This window comes from Psammomys obesus, unplaced genomic scaffold (assembly GCF_907164565.1).
Source record: "Psammomys obesus unplaced genomic scaffold, mPsaObe1.curated_primary_1811, whole genome shotgun sequence".
In the NCBI taxonomy this organism is placed as follows: domain Eukaryota; kingdom Metazoa; phylum Chordata; class Mammalia; order Rodentia; family Muridae; genus Psammomys; species Psammomys obesus.
Window position 1 is genome coordinate 38,029,217 of NW_026596040.1, and position 24,064 is coordinate 38,053,280.

Consider the following 24,064-nt stretch of genomic DNA (forward strand, 5'->3'; position numbering starts at 1 on the left):
TTTATATTGTGCATGTGCAAATGTGTGTGTGGGTGTAGAAGCCAAAGGTCAATACTGGGTGTCTTTTTCAATTGCTCTTCAGCTTATTTTAAATGCAGTCTTTCACTGAACCCTGGGCTCTTTGGTTTAGCTAGACTGGCTGGCTGGCAAGTTCCAGGGGTTCTCTGATTTCCACCTCCCCAGGACTGAAAACCAAGTGCGTCCTACTGTCCCCCCCCCCCCAATCATCCCCAAACAAAGCCCACCTTACAGCCAACTCTGTCCTAGTCCTTCCTGAAGTAGGTATTTGTTATTTGGAATCCATTTCTCAACCTTGTTTACCCTCCACTCCAGTCTTCAGAGCCTAGTGACGATATACAGCTTCTCAGATTTTGACACTGACTTGGCATAGCTGATACATGGCTTACCCTTGCCCTCTAATGCTTGAGGGCCTCTGTCTCTGACTTCCTGGGATGCATTTGGTTTTAGCTACATAGCTGCTAATTTCCCTGTCAGATGTTTTCTGGAAGAGAGAGCTGGAGCATGATGGCACTGAAACAAAAGTGAGTCCTGCAGTTGGACACTCTGTTGGCCTTTTCATCCTAATCTGCATGTTTGCAGGAGAAAAAATTACACCTTTATCTTGAGGTACTTGGCAGTCTTCTTGTGAGGTATGTATCTACTAGAAACAGGAGCTAGAGGAGAATGTGAGCTTATAAGCAATGGTCTTTAAGGCTAATTTGATGAAGATGACAAGTTGTAAAAATTCAGGAAGTAAGAAAATACTGAGGACTGTTGGTAAGAGCTGTGCACAGCATGGAGGGCAGAGTGTGACCAGGAAACTTGCAAAGTACACCCCAGTGAGTGTGGGTAGGAACTGGAGTGGGATGAAACGCTCAGGGTTTGGGGCACATGAAAAACAGGGCAGGGTCAGCTTTGGGAAGGTTGAAGAAGCCAGGTACTGACGCCGGGATTTAATTAGGGTGAGCAATGGGGCAACTTAGTGGCTGTGTGAGCAGACAGATATGACCAAAGCAGTGTTCTGTGGCTGAAAGCTTGAGAGTAACCTTATAATTAGTATATGGTTAGGCCCTTTATCCAGTGCCAGGGATGATACCTCCCTTTCTTCCATTCTTGGTCTGTGTGCTGCTGGCTGGCTTTTCATTCCAGGAGTGCAGCAGCCGTTCTTGGCGGACACTAATTACGCCCAGAGAGGAAACCAGAGGGCCCTTGTAGGGATGCTGAGCCTAGGTTTATTCAGAATGTCAAGGAGGAGAGAGTCTCTGTCCTGTGGGACCAGTGCAGAGCTGCCAGGTGCTGCCATGTGGAGCTTGAATTGAATCCAACACAGCTGGGGCAGCCCAGAGGTGGAGAAGCTCACAGGTCTCTGTGACAGCCTGAGGTCTGAGTCCAGCAGTGGCCCAGGGTGCCTCTACAAACTCCCTCCACTCCCTCCTGTTGCCCTGTCCTTCATCTTCTCTCCTCTCCTTTCTTTTCTTCCTCCCCCCTCTTACCCTGTCTCTCCCTCATGACCTCCAGCTGCAGCCTCTCAAGTGCTGGGGACTGTAAGTATGCAGCAGCAAGCCCAGCCTAGCTAGAGACTCTTCAATTAGGAGAACTATTATTTTCATTTTTGCTTTAGTGAATTTGATTTGACAAACCGGCACTGAGGGCAACTAGGATAATTCCTCAGCATGAATTCCCAAGTGCCTTGTTCGGTTGAGCTGGTCTAAGGAAACTGCCTAAAGGTCAAACATGCACGGATGACCAGATATGGCTGGGAGAAGACATACCCAATGGATCTGCTGCCTGGGAGCCTCCATTTGGATCCAGAGCAGCTGGTGGATTAGGGTATGTGCTAGGTAGGAACTCCTGGCACTTGCTGGTGACATGTCTCAAAATAGGGTTTGAGATTAGGTTATAAAAATAATGTGGCTTCCCTGTGAATTCTGTCTTTTTCCCGTCCCTCTTAGCTCACTGGCTCTGGGGAAAGCAGGTTTCAGTGCTGGGAGAAGCTTTGAACAGTGACTCCAGACTGTTAAGTGAATGTCAGGAAAGAAGTCATCCAATAACTAGCCAACGAGCATGGAGCCATCAGAAAAGTAGATTTCCCAGCTGCATTTGAGCCTGGAGTACACAGTCACCTACAGCCTGACGACACACAACCCAAACCACACAGTTCTTAAATTAGCACTCAGAGTAACTGTGCAAAACAGTGTTTATTGTTTTAAACTACTGAGCTTTTGTTTTATTTTATTTTATTTCATTTTATATTTTTGTGAGGCCAAGTATTGCTGTGTAGTCCACGCTGGCCTCAAACTTATATGTAGCCCAGGGTGGCCTTGAACTTTCAGCATTCTCCTGCCTCAGCTGGGATTATAGGCATGTGCCACCACACTTTGCTTTTTAAAAATCGAAGTACCTATTTTGCAGCAATCGGCAAACTGGTTGAGGCCGGCAGTTGGGGGGAGGAGGTGATTTGGTTTTGACGTCCTCTAATGCTCGGAAGGGGAAGACTGGTTAGACTGCTGCAGGGTTTTTCTAATCATGTTTATATTTCATAGAAAATCCTTCAAGGGGAAGGACTTTTGACCAGAAAAAGGTTACAGAGCACACAGAGAGATGAGGTTTCACAAACATGAGAGTTGAAATGAAATTGATTCAGTTCAATTGAATCTGCATTGCAGATGGAAAACTGATTAGAAAAAATAGGCTTTTTTTTTTTTTTTAAACAAAGGGCAGACAGAGAGTATCAACGGTAGACAAGAGAGTGAGAAACATGCAGAGCCTGATCAGTAGCTTAGAAGGTCACAATCAAAGCTCGGATGATTAAAAACACACAGGCGGAATAATCCTCAAATTCAAAAGGATGTGGAATGCCATCACCAATGTTTGTGACAGGGCCGAGGCAGAGGCTCCGGCACACCACCGCTGTGCAGACTTCCAAGACTTTTCTGGAAAACAACTGGACTCAGTACTTCAAGAACCTTAATGACGTTTCTTTCTTTGAGCCTCAAGTTCTTTATTAGTAATTTTGAAAACCCTCATCAACTCAGGGAATAGAAAAATCAAAGCTGCAAAACGGCACACAGTGGACAGCGGGTCCGTCTTTCTTCCATGCTGCCTGCCCCACCGCCTCTTGTCTCAGAGAGGACCACTGAAAATGTAGCTTTATTATTTGATCTCCCTGTTGAAACAGCAACTTGTTCGGCATCTTCCTCCCTCCCTCCACTTAAAAGTGTATTTGATATTTGATGGCTCTTCATTTTCTTCTGCCTGCACAAGATTTCTTTGTATAGATATCCCACAATATGTTGAACTACTTCCCACAGATATATTAAATTTTTTTTTTCTCAACCAGGTGGTGGTAGTGCACGCTTTTAATCCCAGCGCTGGGGAGGCAGAAGCAGGTGGATCTCTGTGAGTTTGAGGCCAGCCTGGTCTACAGAATGAGTTCAGGACAGCCAGGGCTATGCAGAGAAACCCTGTCTTGGAAAACAAACAAATTCCCCCAAATTACTACTCTTCTCTAAGCAACTGTATAAATCTTTCACTTGATGTGTGTGAGAATATATTTAGAGTATGTCATCATTTGACATGGGACCGTAGAGTAAAAAAGACAGGCATATTTTATAGCTGAGTGATACAGCCAAATGTCTCTTTAAAGAGATTTTCAGTTTTTATACACAAGAGATCTATTTGCTCACGCAGGAACCAGCACTGTATAGAATCAAACTTTTTGTTAGGAAAAGACTTCAGAAGTCTTTATAAAATACTGTTAAGTTAAAAAGAAAAACTCAAAATTTTGTATACAGTATGAACTCATCAGCCATGAAATGCATATTATTGGAAGGGATTATGTCCAAATACAGTAGTTATAATAAACGGTCTGGTCACTGTTTCATTATTGTATAATTTCTGTGGTAGTATTATTTAACTTTGTTAGCAAAGATATACAAGAAGTCTCTCATAGATCCATAAATAGAGCAGGCAGTTGACCTGTCTTTATAGCACAATCCTTGCCCAGGTGATGAGTCTAAACACATTTGAGGAGGGGCTGGCGAGAAGGCTTAGTGGTTAAGAGGGCGTATTGCTCTTCCGTGGATTGAAGTTCATTTCCCAGCGTCCATGTGGTGTGGTTCACAACTGTCTGTAACTCTAGCTCCAGGGTTCCTGCACCCTCTTCTGGCCTCCATGAGTATGCTCCACACATACACATACATAAAAATAAGAATATTTTTTAAGACCCACAAAATGCCCCTGTGGGCTAGCCAGTGGGAAAAGTGCTTTTTGCCGAGCATGAAGACTTGGGTTGGATCCCCAGATGTGCCTGTCTGTCACACATGAAGTGTCATACATAGGTCCTTGCCTTTACCAAACACACACTTAATAGCTAGATAAATTAATTAATTAACAAACATGTAATAAGCAACAATAACAAAAAAACACATTTGAAGCGCTTTTTCTGGCGATCTGAATAACTTTCAATTTTCAACTGTACCACCTGGGGGTGGAAGAGAGTTAAAATTCAGAGCTCTTAGATATCCGTGTCAGAAAAACCAAGGGCATTGGCCCATGGGGGCCTTGTTGAGATCGACTTAAAAGTAATGTAAACACTACAAATTAAAATATAAGCCAGGCGTAGTGACACATTTCTTCAGCACTTGGGAGGCAGAGGCAGGAAGATCTCTGTGTGGTCAGCTTGGTCTATAGAATGAATTCCAGGATAGCCAGAGCTTCATAGTGAAACTCTCTTGAAAAACAAAAAACAAAACAAAACAAGAACAACAACAACAACAACAACAAAAAAACCCAAAAAAAATTAAAATATAGATAATAGGAATTGCATCTAAGATATTTGTAACAGGCTTCCTGATGGGCATGGTGGCACATGCCTATAATTCCAGCAACTTTGGAGGCTGAGGCAGGAGAATGGCTAATTCAAGACCAGCCTGGATTAGACAGAGTGAGTTCAAGAAAGATTGTGTTGCAAATACAACCAAGCAAGTAAAACTGTCCACAAACAACACTAGGACAGGAGACCTAAATTAAATGTCCAGTATTGAAGAGAGGAGCTGGGATGGGAGGGAGGTTGAGGGGAAGGGAAGGGAAGGGAAGGGAGAGGAGGCAAGGAAAGGGGAGGAGAGGAGAAAAAAAACTTCCAGGGAAAGTCCCTCCCCTCTTTATTTTTCCCTAGTTTCTGTGTAGCCTTGGCTGTCCTGGAACTCATTTTGTAGACCAGGCTGGCCTCTAACTCATAGAGATCTGCTGCCTTGCCTCCCAAGGGCTGGGACTAAAGGTGTGCGCCACCACTGCCAGGCCCCAGGGAAAGTATTGATACTGTCTTGAGTGCTCCAGCTTCCTGAAGTCCAGCTTATCCTCATCCTCCTGGTGCCCACCTTGACGTCTGCTGTTCCTTGCAGGTGTAGCCAGTTTCCTGCCTTGGCCCTACTTCAACGTGTTATTATTATTATTATTTGATCTATTTTTATTATTTTATGTACGTGGGTGTTTTGCTTGCATGTATGTCTGTGCACCACAGCATGCCTTTGTTAGCAAAAACAGAGTAACTGGGTGTCAGAGTCCCTGGATCTGGAGTTAGGGATTGTTGTTAGACACTGCCGGGAATTGAACTCAAGTCCTTTTCGCAGCCAGTACCCCTCACCTCGGCGTTGTGAACACTTAGGAAGAACCAGGTAAATAGATGCAGGTCCTTGAAGAGTAGCTGGGCTGGGGGCTCTCTCTCGTCTCTGTTGTTGGAGATGACCTTACTGGTAGGCCTTGGGGGTTAGAGAGGAACCTCTGTGACCTTCTAGACAGTTCACAGTTGCCATGCACTGTACCCGGGTCGAACTAGAACGTGCTCTGGAGACGCTTGCTTTGGACTCAAGGGTAAAACGCTTTTTGCCAGTCTTGGTAGCTTCACCTTCATTCTCTTGCCTTTGAGCACTTCTAACCCAGGAAGACGTTGGGCAAAGTCTTTGGCCCTGTTAGGAAGGGTAGATTTCTAACTTTGCTCTCTTTATCCCCTAAATAAGTGTGAATCTAGGCCATCTTTCCGCCTCTCTGGAATTTCAGGCTGGGCTCTAGGCTCCCAGAATAGAGACGGGCTTTGTCTACTACGAAGCAAGGAAGAATCTGCTAAGCCCTGGGGTCCTATTTGGTTTGTTTGTTTATGAGGTAAGGCTTCACACTGTAGCCCAGGTTGGGCTTGAACTCAGTCTCAGTTCGCTCAGTACCGGGATGACAGGTGTGAGCCCCCCCCCCCCCCGCCCCCCGTTTTATCTTAGAAGAGTTGGAGAATAGAGGGAGCAGATGCAGCCTGGCTTTTACTGCTGGGTGAGATTGGTGGTGCACGGGGACCTTCACTGAGTTCAGGTTAAGATACTCAGTGAAACATCGGTAATGCATTTTTCTTGGCATTTGAGACTAAAACTTGCAGCCACCCGCAGGATGGTCCGTGCCCTCCATTCCTTGTAGCATCCCAGGTTTTCAGCATCTTAAGGTTTCTACTGAACCGTGGTCCGGATTTCTCTGTCAAGCGGGCCGGGTGGGAAGGGCCCGGAGTGGGCTTCAGGAAGAAGGACTGGTTCTGAGAGTCGATCAGGCGTCCTGCGGGAAGGGGCTCGGGCTGGCCGCCACCCGCAGCAGAGCTGCCCGCACGGGCCGCGCCCTAGGGCCAGGGCGGGCGGCCCTCTGCAGGTGCGCGGCGGGGGCGGGGCGCGGGGCGGGCGCAATCGGGCGTGGTTTAGGACCCGGGGCGGCTTCCCGGAGCGGCGCTGGAACTCTGAAGTTGCTCCGGACCTTGGCCCCGACAGTCGGAACTCTAGGCGCGATCCTGCCCGCCGTCCTCTGTCCTCGGTCCTCCGTCCGCGGCCCCCCTCTCCTCCGCGCCGGCATGACGGGCTCGCTGTTCAAGGGAAACTTCTGGGTAAGTCAGCGCGACGCCAGGCGGCCCGGGGGGCGCGCCTCTATCCTGAGGGTTCGCTCCCGGGGATCGCGCTGCGCGGGGAGGGCGCGCTCCCTGGAACACCTGGGACCTGACGTCACCCCTCGTTCCCACGCTTGAAAACTGAAGCCCCAAAAGGAGGAGCGTCCCGGCCCCGTGGTTGCCCGAAGCGGAGTCCCGCGGAGCGGGGAGAACCGGGATGGGGCTGTGAGCAGTCACCCCGGCTTCCCGGCCCGAGCTTTGCCCTTCCTGGCAGCTGCGCTTTCTGATTTCCCTCGCAGCCTGCGGAGCGCCCCAGGAACGCCAGCCCCACTGTGTGAGACCCGAGAGCTGGCGGTGTCTTCGCGGTGCAGGTCCTAGTCTTCTCCCTCCCTCACCGAGGCATCCTTTTCACATTCCCTTTACCCTACGGTGATTCCCACCTTCCAAGTGTCCGTTTTCCCCTTAATTCGGAGGAAGCACCTTCATTTTAAGACAGGGCGAGAAGACGTCCACCCGAGAGCTGACCCACAGCTACCGAGGTGCTCAGCCTTTTTTTAGGACCCTGCATGTTCCTGGCTTCGGATCTGCCTACCAGAGCACTCTCCTGCTGTGTGTGACCCCAGCGACAGTTAGAGCCTATCCGTGTCCCTTTTGCTTGAGGTTTTGAGATCCTTCTAGGGCACCGACCATAAGCCAAAGGAATGGGGTCGTATTACAGCGAAGGTTAGTAACCTTATACTTGGCTCTCTCAGGAGGCCTGGGAAATCGGCACCTTTTTATACTGTGGGGGAGAGGACAGATCTTTGTGCAGTTCATAGCGGAGTGCTTATTTTCTGGTTAACGAGTTGAGGTACAGAGGCTTTAGCGGATAGTATGTTGGCACGGTCCTGGGCGTGCCTGCAGCACATCTGGTCCTGGAGCAAGGTTGTCAAGGGAAGACGCTGCTCTTCGACGCTGGATATGTTAGCCTGGGTTAAGTTAAGGACCCAGGACCCTTTCCCACCAGTCTCAGCACCCAGCAGCAAGAGCCAGAGTGTCTTACCTCATTCCCTAACTCTCCTTACCCTAAACAACAGAGACCAACCAACCAACCAACCAACCAACCCCAAAACAACAAAACAAAAACCCCAAAAACCAGAGCTGGAAGTGATGGCTTCCAGCTCTGGGAAGGCTGTGTCACCATCCTAAGAAGCCATTGACAGCTCCCAGCCATCCCGTGTTCACTGTCGAGGAGAGGAGTAGAGCGGAGTCTGAGACCAACGGTGAAGGGTGAAGGTCACAGAGCAGTGCTGGCGGCGAGTTTCTGGTTTACTTTAAAAAGTTACCTGAGAGCCAGGGGGTGGTGGCACATGCCTTTAATCCCCGCACTCAGGAGGCACAGGCGAATCTCAGAGTTCGAGGCCAGCCTGGTCAAGAACGAATTCCAGGACAGCCAAGGCTACACAGAGAAACCCTGCCTCAACAAAACCAAAGGGGAGGGGGAAGTTACCTGAGTAACTGTTTGCAAAGGTACTGTTCATCTCTATAGCTCCAGGAATACTTGGAGTCAAATAATGAAAAGGACTGGATTGTTTACTGTGTGGATTATTATGCCTCACACACATTTCTCCTTTAAACCTCCCAGTTACCCTTAGAGGGAACTGACTCACCACCGTATTTTACTGATGAGGAAACTGACAGGGAGGTTAAGCAACACTCTCAAGGCCCTGGAGCTGATGAATAGTGGCCCAGGGCTCTGCATGAACTAACCACTCTGCTCACTGAAGTGTTTCCAAGGGAGTGACATGGAGTGAGCATGCCCCAGCGTGAATGTCTGCGCTGCCCTTTCCCACTGCTGCTGGGCGTGGGAGAGGGCGTGGGAGAGTGTTAACTAGCATCTTCCTTTCCCTTTCCGCCGGGCTGGGAGTTCTTGGTGGGCTGGTCCTCCACACCTGCTACTATGCTTGGATTGTGGCTACCTCGGTACAGGCAAATAAGACTGGGGTTTCAGGACCTGGGAGAAAAGGGGTAGGAGGAGCCGTTAGAGAAGAAAGGCCACTTACCTTTAGGTAGCCGTGCTTTTAGGGGAAGAAGGGAAAAAGTCTTTTAACGGAGTTGAGGTTTGTGACAGTGACTTTGTTTTAGGGACGAGAACATGTCTGGATGAGGTAGAAAACTTTGAAAGCACAAGCACGTACTGGTTTCCTGGGTTTAACAAACTTGTATGAAATTCTTTCTGTTTTTTCCTTTTTTTTTTTTTTTTTTTTTTTTGAGAGTGTTTTTCCGGGTAGCCTTGGCTGTCCTGGACTCGCTCTGTAGATCAGGCTGGCCTCAAACTCACAGAGATCCACCTGCCTCTGTCTCCCCAGTGCTGGGTTTACAGGTGTGCGCCACTGTGCCTGGCTGTATGAAATTCTTTCTCTATGTAAAGTGCTCCAGGAGGTGTGGCATTTGTTGGGGTTAAACCGTTTCCAGCTTTGCTGGAACATAGCCGTCTCCTGAGGAAGGGAAGTAGAGATGAAGGTTTTAATGGCCTTAGGTGCTTGACCTCAAGAATATAGAGGAGGGCTGGCTGTGGCAGCAAATGTCTATAATTCCAGCCCGGTGTGAGGCAGGACAATTGGGAATTCAAGCCAGGCTGGGCTATACAGCTGGACTTTGTCTCAAAAATAAAAATGAAGAGTATAGAGGAGGGAAAAGGGTCTGGGGATGGGGATTAGTTAGCAGGTGCCAAGGAAATTGGGGCAGGGAAGCCTGTTCTAGGTGGAGACCATGAAATAGAAAAGGAGGCAGATATAGAAACCACAGAAATCAGAGGCAATCATAGGCCTGGGCAGTTAACTGAAAGGTCAGAAGCAGATGGAAGGAGAGGAGCCTCCAGCTAGCTTCGCAGAAGGGGAACTGGAGAATGAGGTGGGGGATGTCCTGAAATAAGGAAGTCAGCAGGAGGAACTGGTTTGTGGAGACAGAAGGAGGAGGGAGAAGTGACAATCAGCAATATTTAGTCAGGTGTGGAACCTGTAGAGACCTGTTATGACAAAGCTCTCCTCTGCCCTAGGCCTCACTTCCTATCAGAGAAGAGTTTTCCAGGGGAAGGGAAAGGGTGTCAGCGGGCAGGGTTTGGGAGTTATTCTAATATCTTTACTGTTGGAAACATATTAGTGAGTACTCTGTCATCTGCTGGCCAACATCTTCCGGATGGTGGAGATGGCTCTGTTCCTTCGGAAAGGGTGTTTTGGGGAGACTACATGGAACAGCACAAAATACAAGTGTGTCATCTCCTGTCAGTGGGGCCTCTGAGGTGAACTCCTTCACAGGCTTGGTGGCTTTGTGCAGTTTGCTTAAGCCCCTTGGACTTATGTTTCTCTACGTGGAATGGTGGAGACAGTGTTAGTCTCTTCCAGAAGACTCTTGTGAGATTAAATGACAGAGCTGAGCACAGTGCCTGGTACCTTGTACTTGTGAGCTGTTGTCACTATCGGCACAGGTGACAAAGGAAGTTAGGGACAGTTAGGAGGAAGGATGAAGAGGCAAGTCTGAGAGGAAGTGCTGGAGTGGGGGTGGGGGGTCCTGTCAAGATGGCTCAGTGATAAAGGCACCTGGAGTGAAGCCTAAGGATCTGAACTCAATCCCCTCATGCGATGGAAGGACAGAACCAGCTTCCACAAGTTGACGTCTGACCTCCACACATGTGCTGTGGCATGCTCACCCTGTCTCCAAGAAAATTTAAAAAATAATACAGAAAAGAAGCACTAGCCGGGCATGGTGGCACACACCTTTAATCCCAGCACTTGGCAGGCAGACGAAGGTGGATCTCTGAGTTCCAGGCCAGCCTGGTCTACAGAGAGAGTTCGAGGACAGCCAGGGCTACCCAGAGAAGCTTTGTTTCTAAAAACTGGAGCCAAAAAAAAAAAAAAAAAAAAAAAAAGAAAGAAAGAAAGGAGGAGGAGGAGGAAACAGCAGTGGATGAATGCCTGTCTTTGGGAAGGAGGAAGGGAACAGAGAAGGAAATAGGGACCAAAGGCGATAGGAAAGAGCCATCACAGGTTTCAGAGAGGTACATGCTGAAGTTGAAGGGCTCATGATCAAAATAAGTACTGCTCCTGAAAATTTAGCCAACACATCTTACTTAAATGTACTATGAAAATATTTATTTAAAGGAACCCTTTGATCTAGTGAGACAGCAGTGTGGGTAAAGGTAAGCCTGATGGCCTGAGTTTGATCCCTGGGACACCCATGGTGAGAGGAGAGAACCAGCTCTTACAGGTTGTCCTCTGTTTTCCACAAATGTACCCTGGCAAGCCCGCATGCCTTCCCAATAAAATAAATGTAAAATACAAAATAAATAACTAATAGATAAAGGAAACCTTTGGTGGATATGCTTTAGAAGAAAATCATATTTCAAAAGTATGTATATATAGATATATTCATATTTTATTTTATTTTGTGTGTATTAGTGTGAGGGTGTCAGATCACCTGGAACTGGAGTTACAGACAGGTATGAGCTGCCATGTTGGTGCTGGGAATTGAACCCAGGTCCTTTGGAAGAGCAAACAGTGCTTAGCCACTGAGCCATCCCTCCAGCCCCCTCAAAAGTGTATTTTAAGATTTACTTTATGAGAATGAGTGTTCTCCCTGCATGTATGTGTAAGCACCATGAACATGCAATTCTCTGGGAGGTGAGAAGGGGTTGTTGGATGCTCTGGAACTAGAATTATGGATGGTTGTGAGTGCTGGAAGCTGAATTTGGGTCCTCTTCAAGAGCAGCAGTTACTCTTAAAAGCTGAGCCATCTCTCTTGCCCCATAATCAGTAGTTTTAAAAACATGGTTCATGCTTATAATCTCAGCAGTTAGAAGGCTGAGGCAGGAGGATTACTTTGAATTTCAGGTCACGTGTAGGTTGTATTGTGAATTCTGGGCCATTTGGGGCTACACAGTGAGATCCAAGAAACATAACAAGAATCCAGGGCATCAGCCCTGATGAAGTTTGCCTTACTATCTGTGCACACTCTTCCGTATTCGTGACCTCTTGTGGCCCGTCGGTTAGACAGCGCTGTTTGATTTATCTTGGTTATCTTTGATGGTTTCTCACCAGAGTTAGACAGTGATGTGGTTTCCAGAGCTCTGGAGGAATAGCTGAGCCACAGTGGAGGGAAAGTCTTGAGCATAGATGAGTGACGGTGCTCTTCAGATGTGGGCATACTCAGACAAGTGTCTCTCAGCTATGGGCACGCACAGGCGATTGTAGAACCAGTTCCAGGAGAGACAGATGGAAGTCCTCCTACCCTAGGGGATTTCCAGGAGCCTCCTTTGAGTTTCAGGTCCAGGCTGTGCCATGGGTCTATTGTAGCTTCCCAGTCACTGTCAGCACCTTACATCTGCATGGGCAACACCCCTCACTCTATCTGGAGATTATCCAGAGGAAGTTTTGGGGACTTCATAATTAATTCTTTACCTAGCTGTCAAACCACAACTGTTCCTCTGCTCCAAACCTTTGGCCCTAGAGTGGGGCCCACACATTGTCTGGCTTGCTCAAGGCTTTTCTCAATACTGTGTGCTTTGGAGCCATTTGGGACCCTGTGTTTTCCTTCCTTTATTCCTCCTTTCCTCTCTCCCTCCGTCCCTCCTTCCTTTTTTTTTTTTTTTTTTAAACAAAAAAGCTATACCACTCAGTGCATACTGACTCCATGTGGTATTTTGCACATTTAGGATATTTCTCTGATTTGTTGTTGTTGTTTTTGAGCTAGATTCTCAAATTAAAATCCTGCCTTGGCTTCCTGAATGCTAGAATTGACACAGTGTGCTTTGGCACCAGCTCTAGTTAAAAAAAAAACAAAAACAAAAACAACAACAACAACAAAAAAACAACAAACTTTTAAAAAGATTTTTTAAGTGTTTTTGTTTATTTCTATTTATTTATTTATTTATTTATTTATTTATTTATTTATTTATTTATTTTATTTTTTTATTGAGGCAGGGTTTCTCTGTGTAATAGACCTGGCTGTCCGGGACTTGCTTTTTTGACCAGGCTGGCCTTGAACTCACAGAGATCCATCTGCCTCTGCCTCCCAGGTGCTGGGATTACAGGGGTGCTGAGCTTGTCTTTTTAAAAAGTTTTTATGTTTTGCCTGGTCTACTTTTTATCTGACCTATGCAGATCTTGACTGCTTGAACTGGGATCTGAAGACCTGAAAGAATGGGGCAGAGTACAATCTGATACTTCAGTTTCAGTGTATTTTTACGAATGAAACAAGGGAGCAATGATCCAAGGAAGGTTGTTTGAGTTTAGAAAAACATGTCAATAAATGCCAGTAAGCACATTCTAAATATTAACTGAGCAGCCCTTTCCCAGAACTTTCTCAGGACAGACCAATTTAAGCATGATTGCCTAGCACATACTATAGATTATATTATATTAAAGCATGAGGGCAAGGCCGCAGGCCATATCCAGATTCAGGGTCCACTGACCAGATCAGACTCTATAGCTATATTCTGTATCCAACAAGAATGAACATGTCTTATAGATTGAATGTAAATGTTTGTCACAGGACGCATGAAGTCATGTCCAAGAACAATCTAAGAAACAAAATCCTCCTGAGATAAGAGGCTCTCTCCCCCGGAGCCTCTCTCACAGTTCCCCAAGGCATTGTTCACAGGTGTCATTCTTTTGACCATGTTTCAGCAGCCTGCATATATGCATATGTTCTGTGTGCTTGCCTGTGCTTGGTATCCTCAGAGGTGTGCAGAGGGTGTGGAAGGCCCTGGGGCCTGCAGGTACAGATGGCTGTGAGTGCCATTCGGATGCTGCAAGGGCAACAAGTGCTCCTAACCACGGAGCTGCCTCCTCTGTGCCCAGCTCTGAGCTGTGAACACTCTTGAGTCTGGCACTCAAAGGCACTGAGAGGGCTTGTCTGTTCTGTTTTGCTTAAGGCAAAGGCCAGGAGAGGCATTGGCAAGCTGCTGCTCTCTGGTTCATTACCCCCCCCCCCCAGAGCAGCTAGAAAAACGATCTTTAAAATACTTGTCAAGATTCCTTATTTTATTTGAAAAATTTTTAAGTATTTTTTTAAGTATTTTATGGGAGTCTTTTAGTAGTTAAAAAATACCTTAAGAAATCCATAAGACAAAATCTGAATACATGCAAAGGCAGAAAGGTTTTGCCTGATGAAAGTGAATACTTAAAAAAAAAAAAAAGGGACAGTAACAAAAGCACCTGCTTTGAAAAATCTAAGTACTTCCTTATGACAAAATGGAAACAGTGTTTTTTCATATATACCCACTCTAACCGCACAGTCTTTCCTCACAGTTCTTAAAGCTCTTGCCTCCTGCACTCCCGTCTCCCCTCAGCCCCCCTTCCTCCCTCTCTCTCCCCTGCCCTCCCTCCTGTGGAATCTTGCTGTGTTGTCCAGGTTGGTCTCAAGCTCTTAGAGTCAAGAGATGCCCCTTCCTCAGCCCCTGAGGAGCAGGGTTTATAGATGGGCACCAGTGTGCCCAGAGTGCACTTTTCTTTCTAACGAATTTATTTATGTTTGCTATACATGGGTGTTTTGCTTGCATGTGTGTCTGTACATTGTGTGCAGTGCCTGAGGAGGTCTGAGTCATATGTCGGGTCCTCAGGAACTGGAGTTACCGATGGCCATTAGCTGCTGCGCCTAGCTGCTGCGTGAGTGCTGGCCGCTGACCCTGTTCCTCCAGAAAAGCATCAGGTATCTGGTGCTCTTTGTCCTTGAGCTATCTCTCTGGCCCCTGCTTATGCTTTCTTCATGGAGCTACTCAGAGCGTTATCTGTTGATGACAGCCGTAACTCTCTTCTACCACCGTCCTACTTCCCTGTGAAACTGTGCTGCTACTTTTAACTTTTCATTTAGAAAGAAATTCAAAGCTCCAGAAGTTTCAAGGTTATAAATAATTAAGGTAAATATTTCCTTCACTTAGATACTTAGATTCTTTATAGTTTAATACAATTACATATGTGTATGTGTGTGTGTGTGTGTGTGTGTGTGTGTGTGTGTGTGTGTGTGTGTAATTTCCAGCACTTGGGAGGCAGAGGCAGGTGGATCTCTGTGAGTTTGAGGCCAGCCTAGTAGTGAGTTCCAGACCAGCCAGGACTACATTGTCTCCATAAGAGAGAGAGAGAGAAAGAGAGAGAGAGAGAAAGAGAGAGAGAGAGAGAGAGAAGGAATCACTGTCACTGTCCACATTCTTAGGATATAAGAATATATCTTATATCTTAGGATATAAGAGAGCTACATCTATACTATAACCTCTTCTTTGTTCTTGGTTTTCCTGGACATTCCTTTTTCCTTATTCACCCTTGTCTGAAGGGTGAATTCACCCTTCTCCTTTTAAAATGCTCCAGCATATGAAGTATTTAAAACAAAACAAAATAAAACAAAACAAAACAAAAAAACCTTTCCAAGGTAGGTGTGCTACATGCACCAGCAAGCCCAGTACATGGGAGGTCGAGGCACGAGGCCCTTTAATTCCAGGCCAGCTTGAGCTACAGAGTGAGACAGTGTTCCAAAACAAACAACCAAAACCTTTCTCCTCACATTGTTCTGCAGAGACCTTACACAGGTGCCTTGGTCCCCCTTTCTGACCTGGACTGGTTATTTTCCAGGCCTGCTGTTCAGCTGCCATCCCAGACTTTCATTCCTTGTTCTTCTGGTTTGAAGTTGCTGTTTTCCAGACCCCAGGTCACTCAGAGAGCTCTTAAAACATAAACCAAGTCATATTGTTCTTTGTGGAAATTTTTTCAGTGGTCTCTTACCACAACCACTGCCTCTCTGAACACATCACCTGCCATCGTCCACACCATGACTTCCTTGGATCACTTGTCAGATAATGAATTGTGACACCAGCCCTGTCATGGGAGCCTATGTGTTCCCCTCAGTAAGGTACATCCATGTAATTATGACCACTGTGCACATACTTTTTAGTATTTCAATATTTCAATTAAAATATCATAACTTTATCTCAGATATTTATTTCTCCAAATTGTGAATACTGGGCTACATCTCCAGCCCCTAATAACTCTTTAAAACACAAGAGATACCATCCTGTTCTTGTTTGACAGGTGTATAATTTCCAGAGTTTTCTACATTAAATAACATTAAGATGCATAAGGTATTTAAAATTTGTATTTGATATTTGATTCTGGAAATTCACGACAGACAGGACCTGTCCAGCCCCGTTGCTGTGTTCCTTCAATAAGACCATTTCTCTCTCTCGTCACAGTGGTAATTTCATAGGAGTGGTGGACCTTGGTGGAAGACCTTACAGGCGTCTCTGGATGACGTAGGCATAGGTGCCCTTATCATCTGTGGTTGAGGGGACCTCTGTGCCATGGTTTATTTTTCCCCTCATTTTTCATTTTGTATGCCTGTGTCTGAGTGTGTTTGTGAGAGGAGGCATGTGTGCACAGAAGCCACCGGACAACTTTGTGGAGTATGCTCTCTCCCTCTGCCAGGAATTCAAGTCATGAGGCTTATAGGGGAAGCACTTTGCCTCAAGGAATGGATAAGCTGCAGACTCAAAACACTTATGTAGGATGTGAGGCTGGTCTGGCTGCGACGGCTGTTGATTACCCAGGGTTGATTTGGCTGATCCAGCTGGCTAGCTGGGTGTCTCCTTCCTTCCTCACTGTTCTATGTGTGTTTCTTCTGAAGCTGGTCAGTGGAAGAGGACTACCTTTCTGGATAGAGGAGGATGGGTCTTCAGTCAAGGGTATATGAGTAGCTGTGCCACCGCCTTCTCCGCTCTCAAAGCACATGTAGGAGCTCATTACCCTTCCCTGCAGAAACCACCCCAGAGGGCCCCACCAGCAGGAAGCGTGTCTGCTTTCTGAGGGCCAGGAAATGAGTCCTGTGGTTGAGGTTTCAGATGAGGAAGCTGGAATCCTGGAAGGACTTGGGCCTGAGAGAATCTGGATTTGCAAAGACCCCCACCACTCAGGAGGGACTTAGTCAGAAAGAACAGTACCTGGGGAAAACAAGGAGGTTTGTCAAGCACAGTGATAGCCCACCTGATCAGGTGTCACTTGAAATCTCTAAAGCGTTTTACTCAGTGGGGAGTGATTGCCTAAAGTCATTCTGCAAGCCACCCTTGGCCTGAGCTCTCTGTTGTACTGTGAAGATAAGAGGTTTGCAGGCCCAGTGGTACTCTGGTGCACTCAAATGCTAATATGTTTACTCTGTGCATTGGAGTGTCAGCATGTAATGTCTTTGAGTTAGAGTAATGAAAGAAATTGGGATGATAAATGAGAAGTGAACCACTTTTAAAATTTAAGGAATTGGGGCTGGAGAGATGGCTCAGCGGTTAGGGACACTGTCTGCTCTTCCAGAGGTCCTGAGTTCAATTCTCAGCAACCACATGGTGGCTCCCAACCATCTATAGTGCTCTCTTCTGTTATGCAGGCATGCATGCAAATAGAGTGTTTATATATATATATAAATCTTAAAAAAAAAGGGAATTGTTTGAACAAATGAAACTTAGTTCCTAATCGCTTTCTATCATCTGGGTTAGGGGATTGAACTCAGCTCCTCAGGCTTGGCTGCAGGCGCCATTACCTGTTGGGCCACCTCGTAGGCCCCATTCTAGAACTTATGACCCTCTTGCCTCATTCTCTCAAGTGCTAGAATTACACGTGTGCACCACTACCCCTGGCTCAGTGTGCAATTTTGAGGACATACATTTATTACTGTGGTAAGAAAAGGCCTATTATAAAACCAGACCTTTGAGCATCCCAGCATTTTGTATGTTTTCTGGTTTCTGAGGTTAGGAACTTTTTTCTTTTTTACCAAGGTATTTGTTGCAGAAAAATCAAATATTCTGTAAGTTAAAAAACAAAACAAAACAAAAAACAAAGCAAAAGCTGGGTGTGATATGCCTGTAATCCCAGCAACTGGGAAGGCAGAGGCAGGCAGATCTCTGTGAGTTCGAGGGCAGCCTGTTCTACAAAGCGAGTCCAAGACAGCCAAGTCTACACAGAGAAACCCTGTCTGAAAAAACCAAAACAAACAAAAACTTTTTAAGTGTACCCCAAGAGAGGCAGTGGTGAAGTCACACGTATCTTGAGAGCTCAATGGAGGCTCTCATGGAGGAAAGCAGCTACTTGAATGCCACTGACTGGAGACTGGTTCTCTTCCATGCCCAAGGCTGCCATCTTCCCTTGGCATCTTCAGCAGAGGCACCCAGAGTGGTGAGGGAGAAAGAAGGTGGAAGGCTGCCCAGCTAGCCAGATCAACTGAATCCGCCCTGGAGAGCAGTGTCATGACAGATGTTGTGGCCAGATTGCTCTCAAATCTGTCAAATGCATTTCTGTGTCATTTAGCCATCTACCCTTCCAGGAAGCTCTGTGGAAAGGGCAGTCTCCAGAGTGGGGGAAAAGGGCAGGGCCTGGGCTAGGCTAGGAGCTGGGGTCAGGATAAACTTTAAAGAGGTGCAAAAAAGCATTAGAAATAATTCTGTTGTTTTTTTTTTTTTTAATTTTGTATGTGTTGGTGTGAGGTTGTCAGTACCATTGGATCTAGATAGTTGTGAGCTGCCATGTTGTAGGTGCTGGGAATTGAACCCGGGTCCTCTGGAAGGTCAGTACTCTTAACTGCTGACCCATCTCTCCAGCCCTTAATTCTATTTTGATAAATAAATAATAAATATTATAAATAATTATTTAACACGGAAAGTAGCTCATGATGAACAAAGGTCAAAGGTCTGACTGGCACTTGCCTCTACCAGTCAGGGTCGTCTGAGAGGAAGTGGTGCATGTGTGGAGGGCTGCTGTAGAAGCTGGGCAAGTCAGGTCCTTGGGGACATACAGATGTAGCATAAGGATGCTGGGCGTTACCTTGGAGCAGAAGGGAATTTCATATCCCCACCTACTTCTTTATCCTGATTTAAAAGTCACTTCCGTAATTCACAAAAGAGAATGAGAGTGAATTGTATGGGGAAAAATGTCTGACCCCACTCATAAAATTCAAATTTAAAAATTCAAATTAAAACAGAAGTGGTGTGGTGGCTTATGCCTGCAATCCCTGCACTCCAGAGGCTGAGGAATGAGGCTCCCTGTGAGTTCAGAGCCAACCTGGGCTACACAGTGAGTCTAGGTCATCCTCAGAGTTGAGACCCTGCCTCAGAAAAACCAAAATAGAGGTAGATAGCTCAGCAAATAAGGCACTTGCTGCCAGGCTGGATCTACAGGACAGGTGTGGTGGAAGGAGAGAACCCACTCCTGTAAGTTGTCCCCTGAGCTCTGCTCACAGGCTGTGGTAATGTGCTACCCTCCATGAACCTGTGTAATAAGGAAAACAGCAAAGTAAGTCAGTGCATAGCCAAATCCTTTTCAAAAGACCCCAGCAGTTCACCCCATCCAGGGATTGATAGGTGAAAATTGTAACTCTACTATGGATAGATTTTCACCTACGAAAATCAGCAAATTAGGAAAACACCTCACTGCTAGCCCCCTGCTGTGGGAGAAGGCACTGCTCATTGGCTGTGGCTGGGGAACCGTTGGGTGTGTTTAGGAAAGGGTTTGGCTGTATGTGTTAGAAAAACTCCACTCAGGCAAGAGCGGCATTACTTGTCTCAACAAAAAGTTTGGGAGCATCTGGGGATAAACAGTCAGGTGGCATTGGGTTGGTGGCACATGTCTGCAGTTCCAGAGGAGGCAAGACAGCATGGGTGGAGAGCCAGCCTAAAGTACGTAGCAAGGCTTGCCATTAAAATAAAAGGAAACACAAAAGCTGGGCAAGAGGTCCAGCCTGTGGCAGAGGATCAGGAATGTACCCATCCTTTGTCAATCATTATAAAGAACAAAAGTGTCATAAAAGGCCATTTGCTTGTGCCCAGCCTGGAGGAAGCTTGCTCCCAAGGATTTCTTATTCAAAACCATATTAATCAATGGGATCCAAACTGTGCTTCCTCTTGGCCTTCACCTTTACGCCTCCCTGCAAACCCTATGCTTTACATGATAGACTCCAAATTTCAAATTTCTAAGCAAAATAATGTTCTAGATGCCTGCACCCCCCCCCCTTTTTTTTTTTTTTACCGAGAACATTTCTTCTCAAGGTTTCCAGAATGCTCTCTGCTGTGTGGCCTTGTGCACCTCATGGTGCTGGGCTCCTTTGTGTTTTTGTTGACAAGGTTTCCTGTAGCTCAGGCTGGCCTCCAACTCAATGTGTAGCCACGGATAGCTTGAATTACGGGTCTTTCTGCCTCAGGACTGCAGGCATGTGCCACAGTGTGGACTGGATTTCTCTACTCCTGCTGTCTGATTGTCCAAGGTCCTGGAGTGCCGAGTGACACAGGCTTTGGCTCTGTGTGGCTGTGCTATTGCTATGCTGTTGCTGGCCCACTTGGGCTGGTAGCACAACTTTCTGAGTCTGTGTGTTTGTATTGTGGCATTCGAATGACGCCCCCTCAAGTTGGGGTCAAAGGTCTACCTTTATGAGGACCTCTTTTGTACTACAAGATTGCAGGAGCTTCTATTCTAATATGTGAGACTCCTTGTAGTTAAATAAATATACTATATAATAGAGAAGCCTGGTGATTACAGTGGAGGAGATAGAGTATATCAGTCTCCTATCCCTGCTTTAACAATTTAGCAGAGACATACTGGCTTAAAACAACACAAATTTACCTCAGTCTCCTTCCCACCCTTTTCATCTCCTCTCTTACCTCTCTCCTTCTTGTCTTCTTCTTTCCTTCTATGCTTGGGGCCAAGGGGCTCAAACTTAGGGACTCACAAATGCCTGTCTGTACTCCTGACGTGTCCGTCTCCTGAGTCTAAAGCTGGCATGTTTCAGGAGCGAGTTTCTGGGAGAAGACTGGAGGGGAGGAGTCTGAACTTTTGCCCATTCTCTAGACCAGCACTTCTCACACCCGTGGGTTGCAGCCCCCACAGGGCTTGCACAAGGGTTGCATGATACCCTGTATATCAGACATGTATACTGTAAGTCGTAATGGTAGAAAAATTACAGTTATGAAGCAGCAACAAGATGATTCTATGGACGGGGTCACCACAACAGGAGGAACTATAGTAGAGGGTCGCCGCATTAGGAAGGCTGGGAACCAGTACTGTAGACCACCTGTAGGACTTGGCTCATGGGCCATTTTTGTTTTCATTTTAGAAAGTAACTGACTAATTTTTGTGCCTGTGTATATGGTGTATGAGCATGTGTAGGTATATGTATTGGTGTGTGCTGGTATGGAGGCCACAGGTTGAAGGTCACGTGTCTTTTCTCACTCAAACATATATATATCTCACTGTGTGTGTGTGTGTCTGTGTGTGTGTGTGTCTGTGTTTCTTTGAGACAGGGTCTCTGTTTCTCTTTCTCACAGAAGATGATGGAGTTCACACACTGATTGGCCAGTGAACCCCAGGGCCATCCTATTTCAGCTCCCAGTTTCAGGATGAGGCAAACCCAGCTTTTGCTGCATGCTAGGGGTGAACTCAGATACTCAGGCTTTTGAAACTTCGCACATTGAGTCATCTCCCCAGTCCACCACTTTCACGTTCAGACATGGTGGCTCGTGCCTGTAATCCCAGCATTTAGAAGGTTGAGGCAGGATTATTGTTTTGAGTTTGAGGCCTAGGCTACAATGTGAGACCCCAACTCGAAAAACTCAAAGCAAACAAAAAGAACCCAAACCCCCAGCAATCATATTGGCCTGTTCTTTAGGTTCTCTGTGATTATATCCGGTCCATAAGGATAGTTTAGAATAATCTTACATCTCAAAGTCCTCAATTTAATTATAATTGTAAAACCTGTCTCACTTGTTTAATTATTAAGTAATTCTGGAGATTAACACCCCCCCCAGGGCAGGTATACCATTTTGCCTGCCACACTGAGTAACTCGTTGGAGACTTACTGGTAAGTGTGGGTGACAGTCTGATTGCAGGCGATTTCCCTGAGAAGGTAACAGGTGGCTGAGAGGTGAAGGATGAAGCAGAACAGTCCAGTGAAGGGCTGGAGAAGGGGGTGGAGAATGGTAGGGCTGGAAGTGGCTGGTGCTTTCAGAGGAAACTCAATGACTTGTTTGACCACCCTTTCCAGAAAACCTAATGTGCTAAAAGATCAAGCCACTAAAGCCTTGTTTCTAGTAATTACCCAGAAAGCCACAGCATCGCATTAAGTCATTTCCAACAATTTAATTAATAATTATTTTAGTCTCATGTAGTCTGGGATGTCATCTAGCTTTCCATGTAGCTTTAGTTTCTCAGTGCCAGGATTTCAGGTATGTACCACCACACTCACCTGACATTTTCAGCATATTTTAATGATTAATAGGACTTGGTGAGTGTGATTGCTCATGCCTGTAATTCCAGTGGAAGCAATGCTGGAATTTGCACCCCTAGGCTAGACAGCCTACATAATGGACTCTGTCAAAAACAAAAACCAACCAAAAACCAACCAACCAACCCCCCAAAAACAATAAAAACCCAAAAACCCAAACCAAAACAAAAAACCCATCCACTGGTTGAAGAGTTTTACTTAAATATATATATATATATATATATATATATATATATATTTCCCATGTGTCCCCACTCCTCCATTTTTAACATCGTACTTTAGTGGGGTACAAGTGTTTCAGGTGGCACACTAATTAGGAACACAAGGTTGGCCAAGGCCTATAGCTTATCCAGGCTTCCTGTGTTCTGTGGCTTTAGACAACTGAAAAATCATGTCTCCACCACTGTATCGTACTTGGAATAGCCTCACTACCTGTAAATCCATGTAATGGCGCTCATTAATGTTCTCAGCTTTTATAGTTTTGCCTTTCCTAGCACATCACAAAATCAGAATCATGTTGTAGACGCTGGTTCCTTTCATCCAGCCGGGTGTGTGTAAGATTCCTCCATGCTTCTGGGCTTGATGCCACAGGCTTGAAGGGGTTGGGGGTAAGGAAGGAATTCCTTCTCATCTCTGTGGCCTGGTAATTCATTCCTCCTCGTCTCTGAACAGCACCTCGCTGTATGGATGCAGCACATCTTGTCTGTCTCTTCACTTATTGAACATTTTGGCAACCATGAACACCCCTGTTGTAAAGATGCGTACAGTTTCTGTGGGAATAACTTTCAATTTAGGGTCAACAAGGCAGCTGGTGTAGGTCAGTTGAATGTCATTTTCATGTGATTTACATCTAAGATGCTTGCTTGAGTTGTCTGTGCTCAGAGGTCATGTGAGCTGATCATTGGATATGTCCAGATAGATGAGTGAGCTAGAGGAGACAAGGCAGTGGACTTTGACAAAGCATATTAAAAGAATACTTCCTGCAACTTTCTTTTAAAATTCTGACATTTATTTAATACAGGCCTAAGTCTGAAATTTGAATATATTGAAAACACCCTATTCCTGCAGCTTATGGGCCTGAAGTGTGTGGAAAACCCCAAGTACACTGAGCTTTAGATAGTCTCAGCAAAATGGCAACAGTGAGACTAAAATAAACTGGGCTGGGAATGTAGCCCGGAGGGTAGGTGCCCTTGCTTAGCCTGCACAAAGCCCTGGGCTCTGCCCCCAGCAGTGGCACTGGCACCAAATGCCAAAACTAGACTAAATCTTACCCGAGCTTAAGTGAAAGTATTAGAAAAAAGTACTCCAGGACAAAAGAACTTGTAAATGTAAAAAAAAGGCTTATTTTTATGACTTTAAATTATGTGCATGTGTGTGCAGGTGCCCTTGAAGGCCACAGTCATCAGATCCCCCTGCAGCTGGAGTTACAGGGGTGTGAGCTACCGAAGAGAAATGGGGACCTGAACTCTGGTCCTCTGCAAGGACAGTCTACACTCTGACCCAGTGAACTGTCTCTACAGCTTAGGTATTGCAAACTTTATAAAGAGTAAAGGCTATCTTAGTCTTAGAGGACAATTTGGGGCTTCGAACTCACAGAGATCTGCCTGCCTCTCCCTCTCTGAGTGCTGGGATTACTGGCATGCGCCACTGTGCTTGGCCTGGAGGCCTTGTTTTTAAAAAGGAAAACAACCAAAACAACAACAGCAACAACAAAACCAAAAAACAACCAACCCTATCCCCCCAAAAGGAAAAACAAAACAAAACAAAACAGAAAACAGGTATGAAGAGTCTATGCAGAGTGAGGCCAGCCTGAGCTAACAAGGTCATGCCTCAAAAATAAATAAATAAATAAATAAATAAATAAATAAATAAATAAATAAA

At 45.9% G+C, this 24,064-nt stretch overlaps 1 protein-coding gene across 1 annotated transcript in view; it reads left to right on the plus strand.

Moving 5' to 3' along the window:
- The first annotated feature begins 6,752 nt into the window (after nucleotides 1–6,752).
- The window catches only part of Pstpip2 (proline-serine-threonine phosphatase interacting protein 2), a 77,016-nt gene continuing 59,704 nt past the window's right edge, over nucleotides 6,753–24,064 (plus strand). The window contains exon 1 of the mRNA XM_055622909.1: nucleotides 6,753–6,910. Coding sequence (XP_055478884.1) covers nucleotides 6,878–6,910 — 33 coding nt within the window. The 5' untranslated portion in view covers nucleotides 6,753–6,877. The remainder of the gene's footprint in view (nucleotides 6,911–24,064) is intronic.